The sequence below is a fragment of the Schistocerca americana genome, chromosome 4, assembly GCF_021461395.2.
Source record: "Schistocerca americana isolate TAMUIC-IGC-003095 chromosome 4, iqSchAmer2.1, whole genome shotgun sequence".
Lineage (NCBI taxonomy): Eukaryota > Metazoa > Arthropoda > Insecta > Orthoptera > Acrididae > Schistocerca > Schistocerca americana.
This window is the reverse complement of record NC_060122.1, coordinates 732,901,519-732,919,107: the sequence shown is the minus strand read 5'-3', so window position 1 is coordinate 732,919,107 and position 17,589 is coordinate 732,901,519. Positions and strand designations below refer to the sequence as shown.

Sequence of the window (17,589 nt, the reverse complement as noted above, 5' to 3'; positions counted from 1 at the left end):
CAAAGTCTTCCCAAGATTTCTTCTTGGATGCTGCAATTATCTGTTTGGCTTTGTTTCTTTCTTCAACATAACTTTCTCTGTCTACCTGAGTTCTAGTATGTAGCCATTTTTGATACGCCTTCTTTTTCCTTTTACAGGCTGCCTTGACTGTGTCATTCCACCAAGCTGTTTGCTTCCTCCTACTTTTACACACTACTGTTCCAAGACATTCTTTAGCCACTTCTAGTACTGTGTCCCTGTACCTTGTCCATTCCTTTTCCAATGACTATAATTGACTACATTCAACTAACTGGTACATTTCTGAGATCGCTGTTATGTACTTGTGCCTGATTTCCTTATCCTGAAGTTTCTCCACTCTTATCCTCCTACATATGGACCTGACCTCCTGCACTTACGGCCTCACAATCCCAATTTCACTGCAGATTAAATAATGATCAGTGTCATCAAAGAATCCCCTGAATACACGTGTGTCCCTCACAGCCTTCCTGAATTCCTGATCTGTTATTATATAGTCAATGACAGATCTGGTTCCCCTGCTTTCCCAAGTATACCGGTGAATGTTCTTATGTTTAAAAAAGGAGTTTGTGATTACTAAGCCCATACTGGCACAGAAATCCAAGAGTTGCTGCCCGTTCCTGTTGGCCTCCATATCCTCTCCAAATTTACCCATAACCTTTTCATACCCTTCTGTTCGATTTCCAATCCTGGCGTTAAAATCACCCATGAGCAGAACACTGTCCTTGTCCTTTACTCTAACAACTACATCACTGAGTGCCTCATAAAAACTATCCATCTTATCTTGATCAGTCCCTTCACAATGCGAATATACTGACACAATCTTAATTTTCTTGCTAGACACTGTCAAATCTATCCACATCAGTTGTTCGTTTACATACCTTATTGCAACTACGCTGGGTTCCATTTCTTTCCTGATGTAAAGCCCTACACCCCATTGTGCTATTCCTGCTTTGATTCCTGACAAGTAGACCTTGTATTCTCCCACTTCTTCTTCTTTCTCACCCCTTACCCGAATGTCACTAACAGCTAAGACGTCCAGCCCCATCTTACTTGCAGCCTCTGCCAGCTCTACCTTCTTCCAAGAGTAGCCCCCATTGATATTAATAGCTCCCCATCTCATTACCATTTGTTTGCCAAGTCGTATCTTAGGAGTCCCTGGTTTGTCAGTTAGAGGTGGGACTCCGTCACCTCCAAAGGTCCGAGGCTGATTGTTGCCAGCATCATATTTAAAGTACAAGGGAAGCAGGTTGCTAGCCTTACTTGCCCTGAGTCCCATTGGGTTTTACCCCTAACGGCTGAGGGACTAACCAGTGGATTTGGTAGTCTTTGCCGTATGAGCACAAAGGTGACCACGACTCAGAATATGTCCGAGATGCCCAGCCTGATTCCAAAGTAACTGTATAACTGTATCCCGACTGTCGGGACCACTTACTTGGCCACTCATACGTTGCCCGTGGTTCATGAACTAGGACATGACTACAGGAACCCACACCATGAACCACCGATTCTATAGAAATTACATCATGAACAAAACTACTTAAATGCCAGGTGCATCTGTGTCAAAGCCTACTGTTGGATTTTGACTGGCGGGGCACTATCAGAGGAGCTAGTCATGGGGGAAAAAAAAAAAGTTTCCATAAATCTTGATGGGATTGAAGATGACTGCCTTTGTGACAGTGACTCGAGCAGCACTGTGGATCATCTAGTGAGGGTGAAGAATTGGATGCTGATGGGTCATTTGGGTAGCAACAAACAAGCTGATGTGATTTTGCGAAACAAAGTTGCTTTTTTTTTTTTTTTTTTTTTTTTTAAAAAAAAAGAAAGCTGCTGTATTTGTGAACAAGGTGTAAGTGTTTCTGCTTTTTTCTTCTTAAGTCTTTGATGGTTTACAAAAGTAACTGCAGTAATTTCTAATGGCATTAATTTCAACCCACAAGATATGTGTAATGGTCATTTTCAAATTGACGATTTATGATCTGACGGGAAAAATCTCAATTATATGGCGCACCATAGTTTTTTAATCCAAAACTAACAAACAAGTCTGGCCTATCCTTACACAAATACAATACTCCTAAGGGAACTTTAATGTTCAGCATTGCAGCCCCAATGACACTTTGGCTTAATTAACTACATCTGATACAACTACAGCAATACATTAACCAGTTTTAAATGATGAAAAGAAGAATTAGTCCATTCAGTAAATAATTAAATAAATGTGTGTAATATTTATTTTAACTTTGGCATGCTCCCAGATGTACCTCGGTTGTATGCCACTGCTTTAGTTAAAACTAATAAAAGTTCTAAGGCTAGTTTCACTCAGAAGAATGAGTGAATAGCTTATTTAGCTGAAACCCTAAAGCGGGGTTTCAGTTTAAAGGAACAAATATGTGGTTCAACCGACAGAAAAAACCTAAGATTGGTTTCACTTGAAAAAGAAGGAATCAATAATTCAGTCCCTATGCAAAAGTGCAACAAATGTATCAGCTGTTTTCATTCAGTTACACCTGTATGCTGGGTTCACTCAAAAGAAGTGAATGAATAATAATTGGAACACTAGGTAAAACAACAACTCACTTGATTGTTTTCATTTGCTTGCTCCCACAGACTGAGTTCTCTCAAAATAATGAATCAATAATTCAACCGATACATAATACTGCAGCCAAGAGGTCATGTCGTGATCCTCAGTTCAGTGAGCCATCCCCCTACATGTTATCACCTCACTGTTGAGGTACAAAGTCATGTGTCGATGGAAATGAGAGTGGATGAAGTGGCAGACAGTAACCTGTGTCTTTGCCCACAGTGTGGCTGTGGCATTTCTCCAGCCAGCCACGCAGGTGGGATGATGTCCTCCTTACTTGTCGTCACATAGGCCAGAGCACTATGTTGCACAGCTTCGTCCTCTGATGAGAGGACCCACTAAGGTGTGTCATACAGATTACTGTGCGCCACTTTTACTAGACTGTGTTTTGTTTTCAGACCAGTGAGAATTGGAAGATTTGTCTACAGATCTGCCCACTATTTTAAGTGACATTCGAATGAATATGATATGCCCAGCATGTTTCCTAAAATTTTAGGGAGGTGCTCTTAATGTGGTAACGGCGTGACTGGCTCAACAAAGTTTTTTATTATTGGGTCAGCCAGTCACATTTCCCTATGCTGTTATTTTAACACTCTTGTCTTTTTTTTATGTCTTTATACCAAGAAAAGCACCTTACACCATTTCTCTATTGTATCGCGTGCACACACACACACACACACACACACACACACACACACACACACACACACCCACACACACAAGAATGAGTCGAGTGTGTTCCAGGTTCCAACTGGATCAGTTGATTTCATTCCCATCTTTAGCTGTGAGGGCGCAATTTAAGCTGTGCCTGGGTGGCTCAGTCGGTAAACTAGTTCATTGGTTTCTGGCCCCTTTTGGGACTTGTTCATTTTTACTCACTGTTCCTTCAATTTTCTAATTATGTAATAGTGTACGTCTGCATTAAGTTTTAATTTACTTTCATATGACCAGTAATTAAAAATAAAGAGGTGTTACTTTTATTAAAAAGTTGCAATTCAGTATTTGTAAATTAAAGTTTCCATTTGTTAATATATGTGGAATTTAAATGAAACTAAAAAACCTTTCTAATAGTGAGATTCAAAACAATGGTTACATAATCATAACCATTGAAATGAAAGTGTTCTTTTGACATTCATTTACTTTCATGAAACATAATAATGTTAGTTGTTCATAGAATTTACACTTAACAGAATAATTCGTATAAAATTTGTGACTTTTGTCGCGATACTGTCCCCTTCTCCTAGAATCAGCACTTCTTCCTTGCTTGTGGGTTGACCTTATGAGAGCACTTCCTCTTTCCGTTCTGGTAGGTACGCACGCCCCTTACAAAACATCTCTATTCTTTAGGCCACAGATCGTCCTATCTCCACATAGGTACGTCTGCCCTTTATACTTAGTGAATGCCAGGTACGCCCCCCTTATCCTTTCTGAGTAGGTCTCACGATTCATTACCCTAGTATACATTTCTTTGTATACCATAATTAAGTATCTTCTGGTAAAGCTATAGATCTATCTTAAACTTCGCATTCTTTCTTTAATATATCGTTTACTCCCTACAGTCCTCCTCTACGTATCTACTTCTACACTTTCAATAGCTATTACATCTGTATATATACTACTTACATCCCACTATCCTTCAATTCATCAGAGGTTTTATGGCACTGACATTGCTCATGCCTTTTTCTTTTTTATCCATTACTCATTACTATTTGATAGTTATTCGTTATGTATGTGTTATGTATATTCAATGTAGAACCATCACAACTCTCCATATATGTGTGCATAATTCCCTATGTACACACCTTTTCTCCTACAACACCTGGCGGTTCTTACATCGTGACAGGCTTTGTCTTTTATAATTTAATGTTTGCGTAGAGGTGTATATTTGTGTATATGTGGATGTGTTTTTGTGTAGTCTGGTTCTTCGGCCTTCGTATCTAAAGATAAGATGCAGGTTATTAGTAACCACGGAAATAAATAAGGACTTCAGCAATAGAAGTTTATGAATATGGAAAGAGGGAAAAGATATACAGGTCCTCAAGATGAGTAAGAAAGGAAAAAAAGATATGGATGCTAGGATCGAAGAAGAGAAAGAAGATAGCCCCAAAAACAGGAAACCCTTCCCACCCCCCTTCCCCAGGATCCCTACCTCTCAGGCACTTGAGTGAGATGCCGGAGGAGGTTTGGTGTTAAATCGTCTCCTACAGAATGGACTTGTCCCACCTTCACCCTTTGAGGTCCCCGAAGGAAATCATGCTTTTAGCTACAATACCCACCCCTTTCAAAAGTTATACAAACCCTACCATCTATATCAAATCTCATAAAAGTTATAAAATACTCTACACAAAATAGAAAATCTATATAGTTGTTCAGCTAGTCGCATCTTATTAGATTTTCCACAAATATAATTCTCTATTCAGTTTATTTCATTTAGATATCACTTTATTTCTGTGATTCTCTTATGTTGTTCTCTATTTTGTAGTCATATCTGGTTTTCCGGGTAATAAGATTACAGGATAGTTCTAGATTTTAAAGGAATTCACTGCAGGAAACTGTTTTGAAAAACACCGAAAACAACTCAGGATCCAACGGTCGTCACTCTGCCCATTAACTCAGAATGTTAACATCCCTGGGGGATAGATGACTCTGCCCAAGTCCATGGATCTGATATTAACATTTCTTGAACACTGGCAGACCAGTAACTTTCTTTAAATTTCTTTTGAGAGTCTTCCCAAGAGGAAAAATTCTCAATATTTACTGTTCCCCATTCTGAGGCCTCCCCTAAAATGTACCCCACAGCAAATTCGATCTTCTTGAAATCTTCCCAATTTTTTTTATAAAGCTTGGTTACATCTTTTTAAAAAATGGGTCAGATGTAGATCTCATTCTGGCTTGAATTTAGGGAATTGTCTGGATAACCCTGAATTAGCTCCCCATTGTAAATCAGTCACAGTTTCACTGGTTAATACAACATTAGGTAAAGATACCCTTTTTTCTACTTTATCTTGGATAAGCTTAACCTCTTTCCACAGGTCATCTATACCCTTCCTGGTATCATTAAGTTCAGAAGAAGGAATAGGCGCTACATTCCCGGATGTTATTCTCTCGGTAACTTTGGTTGGTTTGTGGGGATTAAAGGGACCAGACTGCTACGGTCATCGGTCCCTCGGTAACTTTCCAATCTATAGTTTCCCCAAATTGTTCCTCAAAACTAATTACATTTACAATATCAGAGTTAGCTATTTTCTCTTTGAAATTCCTTTCTACATTGTCTACCCGTGTATTGACACCTGTAATTTGTGACTGAATGATTGGCATTAACTCATTCTGCTTATCTACACTCTCTTGCAAAGTGTACAACCCATGCCTTACATCATTATACCTAATATTGTACACATTTTCTAAAGATCCTAACTGTTCAATAAGTTCTGATTCTGCATTATTACATTTGTTCTCAATGTTAAGTTATAACCTTTTTAATAAATCCTGAAAGGTATCATTCTGATTCTAAGGTCGGTAAACATATGATTTATATGAGTAATTAAAGAATTTCTCAACTCGTTCTTTAAGTCCATTTTTAAATTTTCTACTTTAGTACTTACAGCATTGAACTCAGTCTTCAAAGCACCCATGACTTCGTTTTTTTTAGTACTTACAGCATAGATTACTAAATTCTTTACTTTGAGAGTCGACTTTGGCGTTTAACAGACCTGGTTCTTTACTTAGTCGCATTCTGAGGATTTAGCTGAGAATTTACCGAACTTAGAGTCGAACCCTGAGCTTTGATTAAATTTACCAACTCAGCCGAGTCAGGTATTTCTTTGCTAACTTTCATTGTTGTAGCTGGGTCTTGAGTTTCTCCAACCAGTTGTATGTTTTCCATACTCTTGTATGCTTTACCCCTTGTAAGTCTTTAAAACTAACTTTAAATACTATAATCACACAATAAACTTTCACTCAACAATACGTATCACTTCGTACTAAAGTAATAGAGTTTTGTTTCACACTCGCCTGGCGTAGAATTCTCATTGTGCTGGTGAGCGGATGTGGCGGCAGGTGAGCACCAGTGAACAGCAGCTGGTGCCGGCAGCGTCGGATGTAGGTTGGTTTCCGTGTCTGCGTCCCCGCAATGTGTGTGAGAGCTGTATACTCCCCACACTGGATTGTTTTGGTTGAAGTGTTCTAGTCGAACTTCTTCTTAGACAAATACGTCAAAATCTTCTTTGCTGTTTTTATTGTTGTGAATTTTTCAAGTCTTCACCATTTTACATTCAAATTTTGCTCCATAGGATACTTGAACATATTCCAATGTCTCAAGGTAAGTCCCTTGTCTTATTGTGTTTGGTTGCTATGGCAACACACAACTACTTTTTTTCTCGTTTTCAACTGAAAATTCATGTTTTTTTGGTCCTTTCACACAGGTCGCCACGTTCTAATGCTTTGACGACTTAAAGTGTGAAAGTAGACATATAAACTTTACTTTTCATCAATCAACGATGTATTTGACTTTCAAGCACAATAACAAATTCTCACTTTCAACAAAATATGTAACTTACAGCAAGTCTCTCGTACAGTTGTGCTTTAGAAACAAATTGTTTTACATTCAAAAGAAAGTCTGCTTGGACACCATGACTTTCAGAAAAAGAGTCTGAAAATACATCTTGCCTGTAACAAGGCAGTCAAGAGTCTACAAGAGTACTATTCTTGTTTCACATAACAATAGTCAGTGACACAATATGCACAGAGTTGCATATAAACTCCATGGTTCTTCCGTACACAATCACTACCACATTTATGGATTGCTCTACACCTACTTGTTGGTGCCCTTCAACAGCCGCGTCTACTTTCTTCCGCGACTGATTGTAAACCTGCATACACAAACATGTGATGCACAGTAGGTAGGATTCTACCATCCCACACTTATATCTAGAATATCGTGTGTTCGAGATGGTAGAAGGCTGAGTGGTTCTAGAATTTACACAGAAATTCCCGAATCACTACAAAGTCTTTTTGAGAACTCCACCATACTTCCAAAAAATATCAAGAATTTTGAAGAGGGCTACTCCGTAAAGCTCCCTTCTTAAGTAAACATTGTATATATGTGAAACTCAAGTGGTATTAGAAATTCAGACTAAAATTTGTGAGTTGAATGATGGACTCCAAGTAGTCTGACTACCCTGTAATCCCTTGAAAGGATTACCAAAATTTATCTCTCTCTCTCTCTCTCTCTCTCTCTCTCTCTCTCTCTCTCTCTCTCTCTCTCTGTGTGTGTGTGTGTGTGTGTGTGTGTGTGTGTGTGTGTGTGTGTGTGTGTGTTAATTTTAATACAATGTGTAAGTACAGCAAAGTTATAAATTACCAGCCATTGATGCTGAACAGGATATGCAATGAATTAATAGTCTTTGGTGTGATGTCACGTGTGCTGCACTGCTATTGAAATAGCTCGTTAATATTTTATAAATTTTAGACTTCATTTACTTATTTTAATGTTTATTTGTGTAAATATTTGCCATAAAAGTAACTTATTAGTGGATTTTCATTAATCTCAGTCTTTCTTCCTGTGTTATTGACTCGAGTGGTCTATTATTTGTGAGTGTGCTTTCGTCGTTCGTCTAAGCCTCGCGCCTCAGTAGTGTGTTTACATTTTGCGGCGTGCGCTGCAGCTGTAGCGGTTATAAGCTAAGTAGTGACAAACTTATTTGTGCTCTGTAATACAATTATTAAATTTAATAGATTTCAGCGGTGTTGCATGCCGTTTGTGGCGAAATAATGACTTAATAAACTTTTTTAATCACTCGCTGTGTTTTTTAGAGTTTTCATTGTGTTGAAGTCGTTTAGTAAATTTCGTGCTTTAGTTTTCAACTAACATTTATTTTTCTTTCTAGTAAAATAAAACTTCACTTAGTGTTACAGTGGCCGTTTTAACTTTTTGGTTTTAGCTAGTAATTTTGTGAATTTTTGCTGGTATTGGTATTGGCTGTGTCGTAGTAGTATTAATACAAGTAGGTGCTTCCTTAGTAGGCAGAGAATTTCGAGACCATTATTGTTAGTTCTTAAATAGTTCTACTGGTGTAACTGAACTTTGGTAACATAGACTATAGTTTTTTTTTTTTTCAGTAACTGTAAAATTTTACCGTGAATGAAAAGTGTGGGCTCTGTCATAGGTTTGTGAGTAGTGGATTACGGTGTGGGATTTGTTCAAAGTATTTTCATTGGGGGAATGCAGTGGGGTAGCCAGTGGTCATTTTAGGGAGATCCTCTCCTGGGAATGTGGAATCTGTAGTAGAAGCAAGTTAATAGAGGAGCAGGAGCGTAAGATCTGCGCCCTTCAGGTGCAGTTACAGTGCGCAAAGGAGGAACTAGATTGGCTGAGGAGGGTGGAGGGTGGTGGGGAATGGGAACTGGCAGTTGGCAAGAAGTAGGAAGAGGAGGTATTAAGACAGTTTTACTTTGCATACATACAATAGATACGACCAACTGTCAGAGTTGAGTGGAGAGGAGCCTCATGTAGCTGTAGATGTAGGGAACTTGCAGCAGTCCTCAGCAATTAGGAGGCCTAGGTTAGTTGCAAAGCCTAGCAGAAAGAAGGTTCTGCTGCTAGGTAGTTCCCACGGTAGAGATGTGGGCCAGCAGTTGCAGGAAGTGTTGGGGAGTGAGTACCAGGTCACCAGCATTGTGAAGCCTAGTGCAGGGTTGGCTCAGGTGACTGAAAGCATAGGGGAGTTATGTAAGAATTTTATGAAGGAGGATCAGGTAGTGATAGTGGGTGGAGCAGGGAACAGTCTCGATAGGTATGGGGAATATGATGGCAGTGGTGACTTGGTTATGATAGCTACTCAAACTGGTGGCTCTAATGTGCATTTCATGCAACTGTTTCAGCGTCATGATCGGCCTCACCTTAATGCGGCTGTTAGGCATGTTAATGAGGGGCTGGCGAGGGCACTGATGGCGGAGGGCATGGATCACATCTCAGTGGTGCCAGTTGGATCCATCAGTAGATGGGGTTTCACTAGGCATGGCCTGCACCTCAATAGGTATGGGAAGGGGAGGCTGGCTAAGCTTATAGGTGACAGTGTAGTGGGTGGTGGTGGTAGTGGTGTCACTCATGGAAAAATTCCTGTAGTAGTTGGTGTTAGAGCTGCACCTTTTTTATATTGAAGTCAGCTGATAGGTATACCTGCTTAAAGGAAGTTCCTCTAACAAAGAGCTCACCGTCAGAGGATGTAATGTTTCCAAGTAGAGAAGGAATTAGCATATTTCATCAAAATATAAGAGGTATTAGAGATAAAGTTAGTGAACTGCTAATAGATGTTAACTCTGAAGTTATTGGTATATCGGAGCACCACTTAAATAATTTGATAATTCAGGCTACCGATTAGCTGGCTGTTTCTCAAGGAGTTCCTTGTGGGGTGGGGAGTAGCTCTATACGTAAAAAATAGTATTTCATTTGAGTCCATAGACATATCACGACACTGCACTGAACAGATATTTGAAAGTTGTGCAGCATTAGTTGAATTTAGTGAAACTAAACTTTTAATTGTTGTTGTTTATGGGTCTCCTATCTCCGGCTTCAGAGCATTTTTGCTTAAGCTAGAGAGAGTTCTTGATTCACTTTGTAGGAAGTACCAGAAAGTAGTTATATGTGGTGACTTCAGTATTAATTTTGTATATGATTGTGCAAGAAAAAGGATGTTGGCAGATCTCCTAAATTCATATGATCTGATGCAAACTGTGTTTATTCCAACTAGGGTGCAGGGCTACAGTAGCACAGTCATAGACAATATTTTTATTCATTCTTCATTCCTAGATGGGCATTCTGTTAGTAAAAGGATGAATGTCCTTTCAGACCATGATGCACAAATTTTAACACTAAAAGGCTTTTGTACTCAAATCAATGTCATATTTAATTACAAACTATGTAGGAAAGTTAATCCAACAGCAATAGAGAGTTTTTTAAAACTTGTCAAGGAACAAGAGTGACAAGATGTTTATAGTGCCGATAATATAGATGATAAATACAATGCTTTCCATAACACATTTCTCATGCTCTTTGAGAGTTGCTTTCCATTAGAACATTCTAAATGGGGTACTAGCAGTAATGGACAGCCTGGTTGGCTGACTAGTGGGATAAGGATATAACGTAGAACAAAGCGGGAATTATATAAAAATGTTAGAAGTAGTCACAATCAAGCTACAGTAGCCCATTACAAACAGTATTGTAAGGTGCTTAAAAATGTTATTAGCAAGGCAAAGAGTATTTGGTATGCAAATAGAATAGCTAATTCACAGGATAAAATCAAAGCCATATGGTCAGTTGTGAAGGAAGTGTCTGGTCAGCAGCACAAGATCGATGATAGAACGTCAGTTCACAGTAATAACATTTCTGTTACTGATAAATCAGATATATGTACAGTATTTAAAATCATTTTGAGCATTGCTGGTGAATTAAATAAAAATTTAGTTTCTAGAGGAAATCATATAAATTTCTTAGCAAATGTCTTTCCGAGATTGATGTCTGAAATACTCCTCTGTGATACAGACAAGATGGAGATTGAGTCAATAATTAAATCACTGAAGACTAAGGACTCTCATGGTTATGATGGAGTGTCTAGCAGAATATTAAAGTATTGTGCTGCACATGTTAGCCCTGTCTTTAGCCATATTTGTAATTTTTCCTTTAGGAATGGTCAGTTTCCTGAGCGATTAAAGTACTCACTAGTAAAGCCGCTTTATAAAAAGGTAGAAAGAGATACTGTAGATAATTTTAGACCTATTTCTATGCCATCAGTATTTGCAAAAGTTGTTGAAAAGGCTGTATATGTAAGGTTAATTGATCATTTTATATCACACGATTTGTTATCAAATGTACAGTCCGGCTTTAGAAGTGGTCTAACAACTGAAAACGCTATATTCTATTTTCTCTGTGAGGTACTGGATGGGCTAAACAAAAGTTTCGAACGCTTGGCGTATTTTTTGATTTGGCTAAGGCATTTGACTGTGTTGATCTCACAGTATTGCTCCAGAAGTTGGACCATTACGGAATAAGGGGAGTAGCTCACAATTGGTTCACCTCTTACTTTATCAACAGGCAGCAAAAGGTCATTATTTACAATGTTGGTAACAGCTGTGATGTGGGATCTGGGCGGAGCACTGTCAAGTGGGGGGTGCCTCAGGGATCAGTATTGGGGCCACTCCTGTTCCTTCTTTATATAAATGATATGTCCTGTAGTATTATGGGTAACTCTAAAACATTTCTGTTTGCTGATGACACTAGCTTGGTAGTAAAGGATGTTGTGTGCAACATTGACTCGGTTTCAAATAGTGCAGTACATGACCTCAGTTCATGGCGTGTAGAAAATAAACTAACATTAAATAACAAAATTCATCAACCGACCACGGCATAACAGCCCAGATAATTATAATGGACATAACATTAAATCACAGTAAGACTCAGTTTTTACAGTTTCTAACACACAATTCAACAAAACCTGACGTTTTAATCTCACGGAACGGGCATATGATTAGTGAAACTGAGCAGTTCACATTTCTAGGTGTTCAGATAGATAGTAAGCTGTCATGGAAAGCCCATGTTCAGGATCTTGTTCAGAGACTTAATACTGCCATTTTTACTATTTGAACGGTATCAAAAGTGAGTGATACTTCGATGAGTAAATTAGTCTACTTTGCTTACTTTCATTGACTTATGTCGTATGGTATTATGTTTTGGGGTAACTCTTCCCATTCCAGAAGGATATTTTTGGCTCAGAAACGGGCAGTTCGGGCAATAAGTGGTGTGAGTTCACGAACCTCTTGTCAACCTCTGTTCACGAGTCTGAGTATTTTGACATTGGCCTCTCAATATGTATATTCCTTATTGTCGTTACTTGTTACCAATATTAGTTTATTCCCAAGAATAAGCAGTTTTCACTCGGTTAATTCTCGGCAGAAATCAAACCTCCATTTGGATCGGACTTCCTTAACTCTTGTGCAAAAAGGTGTGCAGTATACTGCTGCATCCATTTTCAATAAGCTGCCACTCGAATTGAAAAATCTTAGCAGGAATCCATGCGCTTTCAAATCGAAACTGTAGAGTTTCCTCATGGGTCACTCCTATTCTGTCGAGGAGTTACTTGAAAAATTAAGCTGATTCTTATTGTATTTCTGATAGCGTTTACTTAAACTTATGGACAACTTTTTTTCAGATTCATGAACATTTATTTTTATGTGTTATTACTTTTATGTTGTAAGTTCATGTACTGACACATTCCATGACCTTGGAGATTTGCTCCTCAATTTGGTCCTACAGAACTTTATGAGTAAATAAAAAATAAAATAAAATTAAACAAGAAAGGGTGAACACAGTGAGTGAAACACAGCCTGGTGGAATAATGTCCTCAAATTTATTGAGGCTGTGGAGTCCACCCAGAAGAAAATGAAAGGGAGCACAAATGAATGACGAACAGTAAACTCTGAATGAGGAATGAGTGTCCACACAGAAAAGAACGAGATTGAAGCAAGAATGGTTGAACTGGAGTGAGACCGACCTGAAGGGAACAGTGAATGACCATTTCTTAGACGTCATTTCTCTGTCCTTCCACTCCATTTATCAGACTGTTCCTTTGATCCCTTGCCTTTGCAAATGACTTTCCCTTGTAGAGCACGTGACTGTGAAAGACGTGTGTCCCAGATTCGAGTTCTGGTCTGACACACAGTTTTAATCTGCCAGGAAGTTTCACTTTATAGCAGTTAATGAAAGCACATCCTTGAGCGTTGATTCTGTTTCTTTGTTCTCTTTAGGGAGAAGCGTACCAACAGGGATCCACGGACTCCACCTAAGCACGTAAAATATAGCCGACGTGCCTGGGACGGCATGGTGAGAATCTGGAGACAACAGTTACATGCTTGGGACCCTACTCCTGATGACAAGTAAGTTTCAGATAGCACTTGTAATATTTGTATAAGCTGTGCTCCCAGAGTTTTAAGTTTCAAGAAATGATTGAGCATTTCGTTCTTCACTAAACATTTTACATGTTAGGTTAAGGATGGTATGTTTTTTTTTTTCTAAAGCTGTATATTTCTCATCTCAGGCTTTTAACTGTCATTTAAGGTTATTTTTTAAATAATTTTTTTCCCTATTTTTGACAAATATCACATTTAAAAGTAATGTATTGCCAAAAATGTCAGTGTGAACAGCTGTACAGGTTACAGCTGTTTCAGCCTAATCATAACTGAAATGTGTTGTCATTTAGGTATCCTGCAAATGCTAGGTCTCAGGCAACTTTGCAGGGGACTATCAGAGAATCTCATGTCTCTGTGAGGAACTCTGATAGCTGTTTTCCCATAAATACACAGGAAGACCACTGATTTTTCTTAAGTGCCCCGCATACAAGCAGCAGATGGCAGCGAACCATCACATGTGACGTTTTTCAGCCAATATTACAAATGGCACTGTGTTAAAAAGATCTGCTATGAAAAGGAACTGCTATGTTTAGCAGCAGTCACAGTGTATCACTATATCCCTACAAATACTTACATTTGAACTAGTTTCGAAATACTTGTTTTGGGAATTGTAGGTTACTTTACAGAATAATTTATCACTGATGGCGAGTGTATTGTGTACATCTTTCCACTCTGTTAATACAGTTCATATTTCTTTTATTAACCGTAAATTCAGTTTTCATTCATTAACCTTACAGTTTAACTTCAAGTATGTACACAGTTTTGTTTACCAATCTTGATGTGTCTATAGGAATGTTGTCAGTAGCTACAGTACTTATCATCAAAAATCTTGTTATTATCTGTATGAAGGAGGGTCAGATTATATGAAAAGATAAGGGGCGTATTGAATATTATTTTGTTTAGAAATTAAAAACTTTAATAATGAATGTGACTGTTCGATGAATAACAGTAACTATTCAACCTTTGTGTGACATTTCCTTTCAATAGGCAGATTCATAAGTTGCGTGTAGAGGTATTGCATGCTCTAATTAAAAGCAACAAAAATCAAAGTGGCGACTATTACTGCGTTCTTCTTTAAAGTCACTGTTCATTCATTGAGTATTCCTGTGCAATATTGTTAGTAGTGACAAACTATGGTGCCTTAATATTAAAGTTTTTTGGAAGAAATGGCCGAACTCAAACAAAAGACATCTTCCCAAGCAAAGGCCAGTGTCTGCAGATAATATAATTTGCATTTGGTGGCTCAAGAAAGGGTTTTGTACACCACAAACTCCTCCCCAGGTGTATATCCACAGCAGCTGGTATTTATTGCCAACAGCTGAGACCTTTTTCAGTTGCTGTGTAAGAAAAATGACTTAACAAAACTGCAGCATGTGTTGTTGCTTTATGACAACACACTGTGCTGGTTTCAAAAACAAAAGTATCCAGGAGTTCATTTGGTTTAGTCATCCCTTACACACTTATTCTCCTGATCTTATGCCCTCAAATGCTAGCCTTTCCTTATCGATTAACCATCAAGAAGTCCTCTTTCTGGGGGGCCTTAAAATTTGTCTCGATGACATTTTTAATTCAGAACCAATATGTTCCTGCAAGCGTGAGTTGGTTACTACCTGAGCATAATGAGACTGTTTTGGACAGTGTTGGAGAATAAACTATTGATGATTAATTTCTCTTTTACATTTTATGTTCAATAAACTTCTGCAAAAATGGGTCAATTTCTGTGTGGAATGATCTTACTGGAATCAAACTCATAAACCGATAACCTTATGTCAGATTTTCAGTGAAAATCACTCATATTATTCAGTTCAAATGACAATATAATATCAGGTGAATTTTGCTGCATAATTATGTGCCATCTGAGAAGTAACTCAATGATCACACAGTTGCCAAACACATTCTGTGTTATTGGCAAGCTTCAGTTCAGCACATTCCTGGTTTATTTGTGTTGCACCCTGCCAAGTATGGTGTGGCTTTCCCTTTCATCACCTGTATTGTCATCATCATCTCATCATCATTCGAGACATGGTGAGACTGGAAAAGGGAAGTTTGGGAACTTGTATGGGCACTGATGACCATGATGTTGAGTGCCGTCCCACAAACCACCACCACCACCACCACCACCACCACCACCACCACCACCATCATCATAACTACAGTTCCTTTCTTTTTTACATTTGTATTAAGTTGTTGTTCAGCAACAGTTACTGGCTCACTATTTTGCACTATTCAGTTTCCTGGTCTTAAGCTTAGTATATTGCTGTATGCACAAGAGTGTAAAATAAAGTATGTATGTATCACCTAATCTACTTCTTAAAATAGTAACAAATTGCTATGGGTCATTCCCTGTATTAACTTAGGCTGTGGGTAGAAATCATTTTTTAAGAAATGAGTTCTGAAACTCAGTGTGTGACTATTTCCATGTGCAATAAACATTTGATGATTACAGTGTTTGACAATCATCTGAGAGGATCTATATTTACGACCTGTTTTTCCCAATCTCAGCCGCAGTTATCCCTGCATAACAATTTGTGTACTGATTATTGATATTTTGCTTTGTCCTTGTGAATTGCCTGGAAATAACATTTTGATATTGACTTCCCCAACCTGTTCAGTTGACTTTGCTGGTTACAACTTAGTAACTTTGGCAAAGTTCAGTAGCTGTGTTTTTTCAAGCTGATGTAGTGAGCTGTGAATTAACAGTTCAGTCGAAGACTCCATTACGTTTTTGTTTAAATTTAAATCTGTTCAAGGAAGATTATTTGTTTCCCTTCCTGAAAAGAATGCTGCTATTGAACTTGATGTGGTTTTCAAATTCTAGTTTTATTTTGTAGGGTATCTTGAAATGATTCTTATTATCTGTCTCAATACAAAAAGGATAACCTTAAAAAATTTCTTAAAATATCTCTTAAAATGCTAAATACTGTTAATGGATGCCTGTGTTATTGTTTTGGAGTTTCTGTTGCAAAATTATCTTACTAATTTTTGAGGAAGATTAAATATCAGGCTCTCAGTGCACAACATTAATCAAAGATCATGTAGTAGAAGAGATCACATACTTAACATTCACTTCAAGGAGCAACCACTGTGATGGTATGAGTGTGTTAAATCCAGTTGCCAGTTTAACAGTATAGTCCTTCCCATTGTTATGACTTTTTTTGTTTTGTTTTTTCAAGCAAATAATTTTAAGCTGCATATAAAATATATAAAATATTTATTCCTCAACTAGTGTTTGGAAGTATATAGTGGCATTAATCACATCCAAGTAGACAATTTACACTCTGCTTAGTACTGGTTAACATTACTTTTGTCAGAGGTAACTTGAAAATAACCAGGTACAAACAGGCAAACTAGTTAGCAGCACAAGAGGGAACAAAAACTCTTGTTGCTCTCCATAAGATGATCAGTTGAATGGAAATAGATTCCAATGCTCCACTGTTGATGCTATTCCCAGAGCCAACTAGTGAACACACACCTCAACCATGTTTTAGAGATTAAGGTTCCGTAGGTCTTTAAATCTGAATGGTTACAATAATTTGATTTCAGTTGAGCAGATGGTATCCTTCTGGATTTTCTGAAAGCCAGACTATTCCTTGTTTGGACACAATACTCAATGACTGACTTGTTATTTCTGTAGCGCTACAAGTAATTCAACAATCGAAGCAGAAAGCGCACACAAAACTACCACTAAAAAAACTTGAAGAAAGTGGTTTGGTTACTCGTCAAAAAGTTGCATACAAATATGAAATGGTCAGTTTGGTGGTATACGTGGAAACGTACCATCAATGAGTTGGGTGCTGAAAAAATTTCTGTAATCACTTTGAGAGCTCTTCAACACTATATTGCTAACCGGTAGAGTCTGGGACTTGACTTCAGTTTTTGTGTACAATGCCACTTCCACATTTACTGTTTCTAAAGTAGGATATTAACTTGCCGTCATATGTATGTACCTGTTAAATTCAATCATTTCTGTGTAATGTTCTCATAAAGACATGTTTTGACCTTCCATTTACCATTTAGTTTTCCATTATTGGTAT

At 38.0% G+C, this 17,589-nt stretch overlaps 1 protein-coding gene across 2 annotated transcripts in view; it reads left to right on the top strand.

The window, feature by feature from the left end:
- Nucleotides 1-17,589, top strand: part of LOC124612560 — a 75,389-nt gene that overhangs the window by 53,343 nt on the left and 4,457 nt on the right. For both annotated transcript variants that reach the window (XR_006979547.1, XM_047140835.1), the window contains exon 4: nt 13,394-13,522. Coding sequence is in view for 1 of the 2 variants with exons in the window: in XM_047140835.1 (XP_046996791.1) it covers nt 13,394-13,522 (129 nt within the window). In the remaining variant the exon portion in view is untranslated. The remainder of the gene's footprint in view (nt 1-13,393; nt 13,523-17,589) is intronic.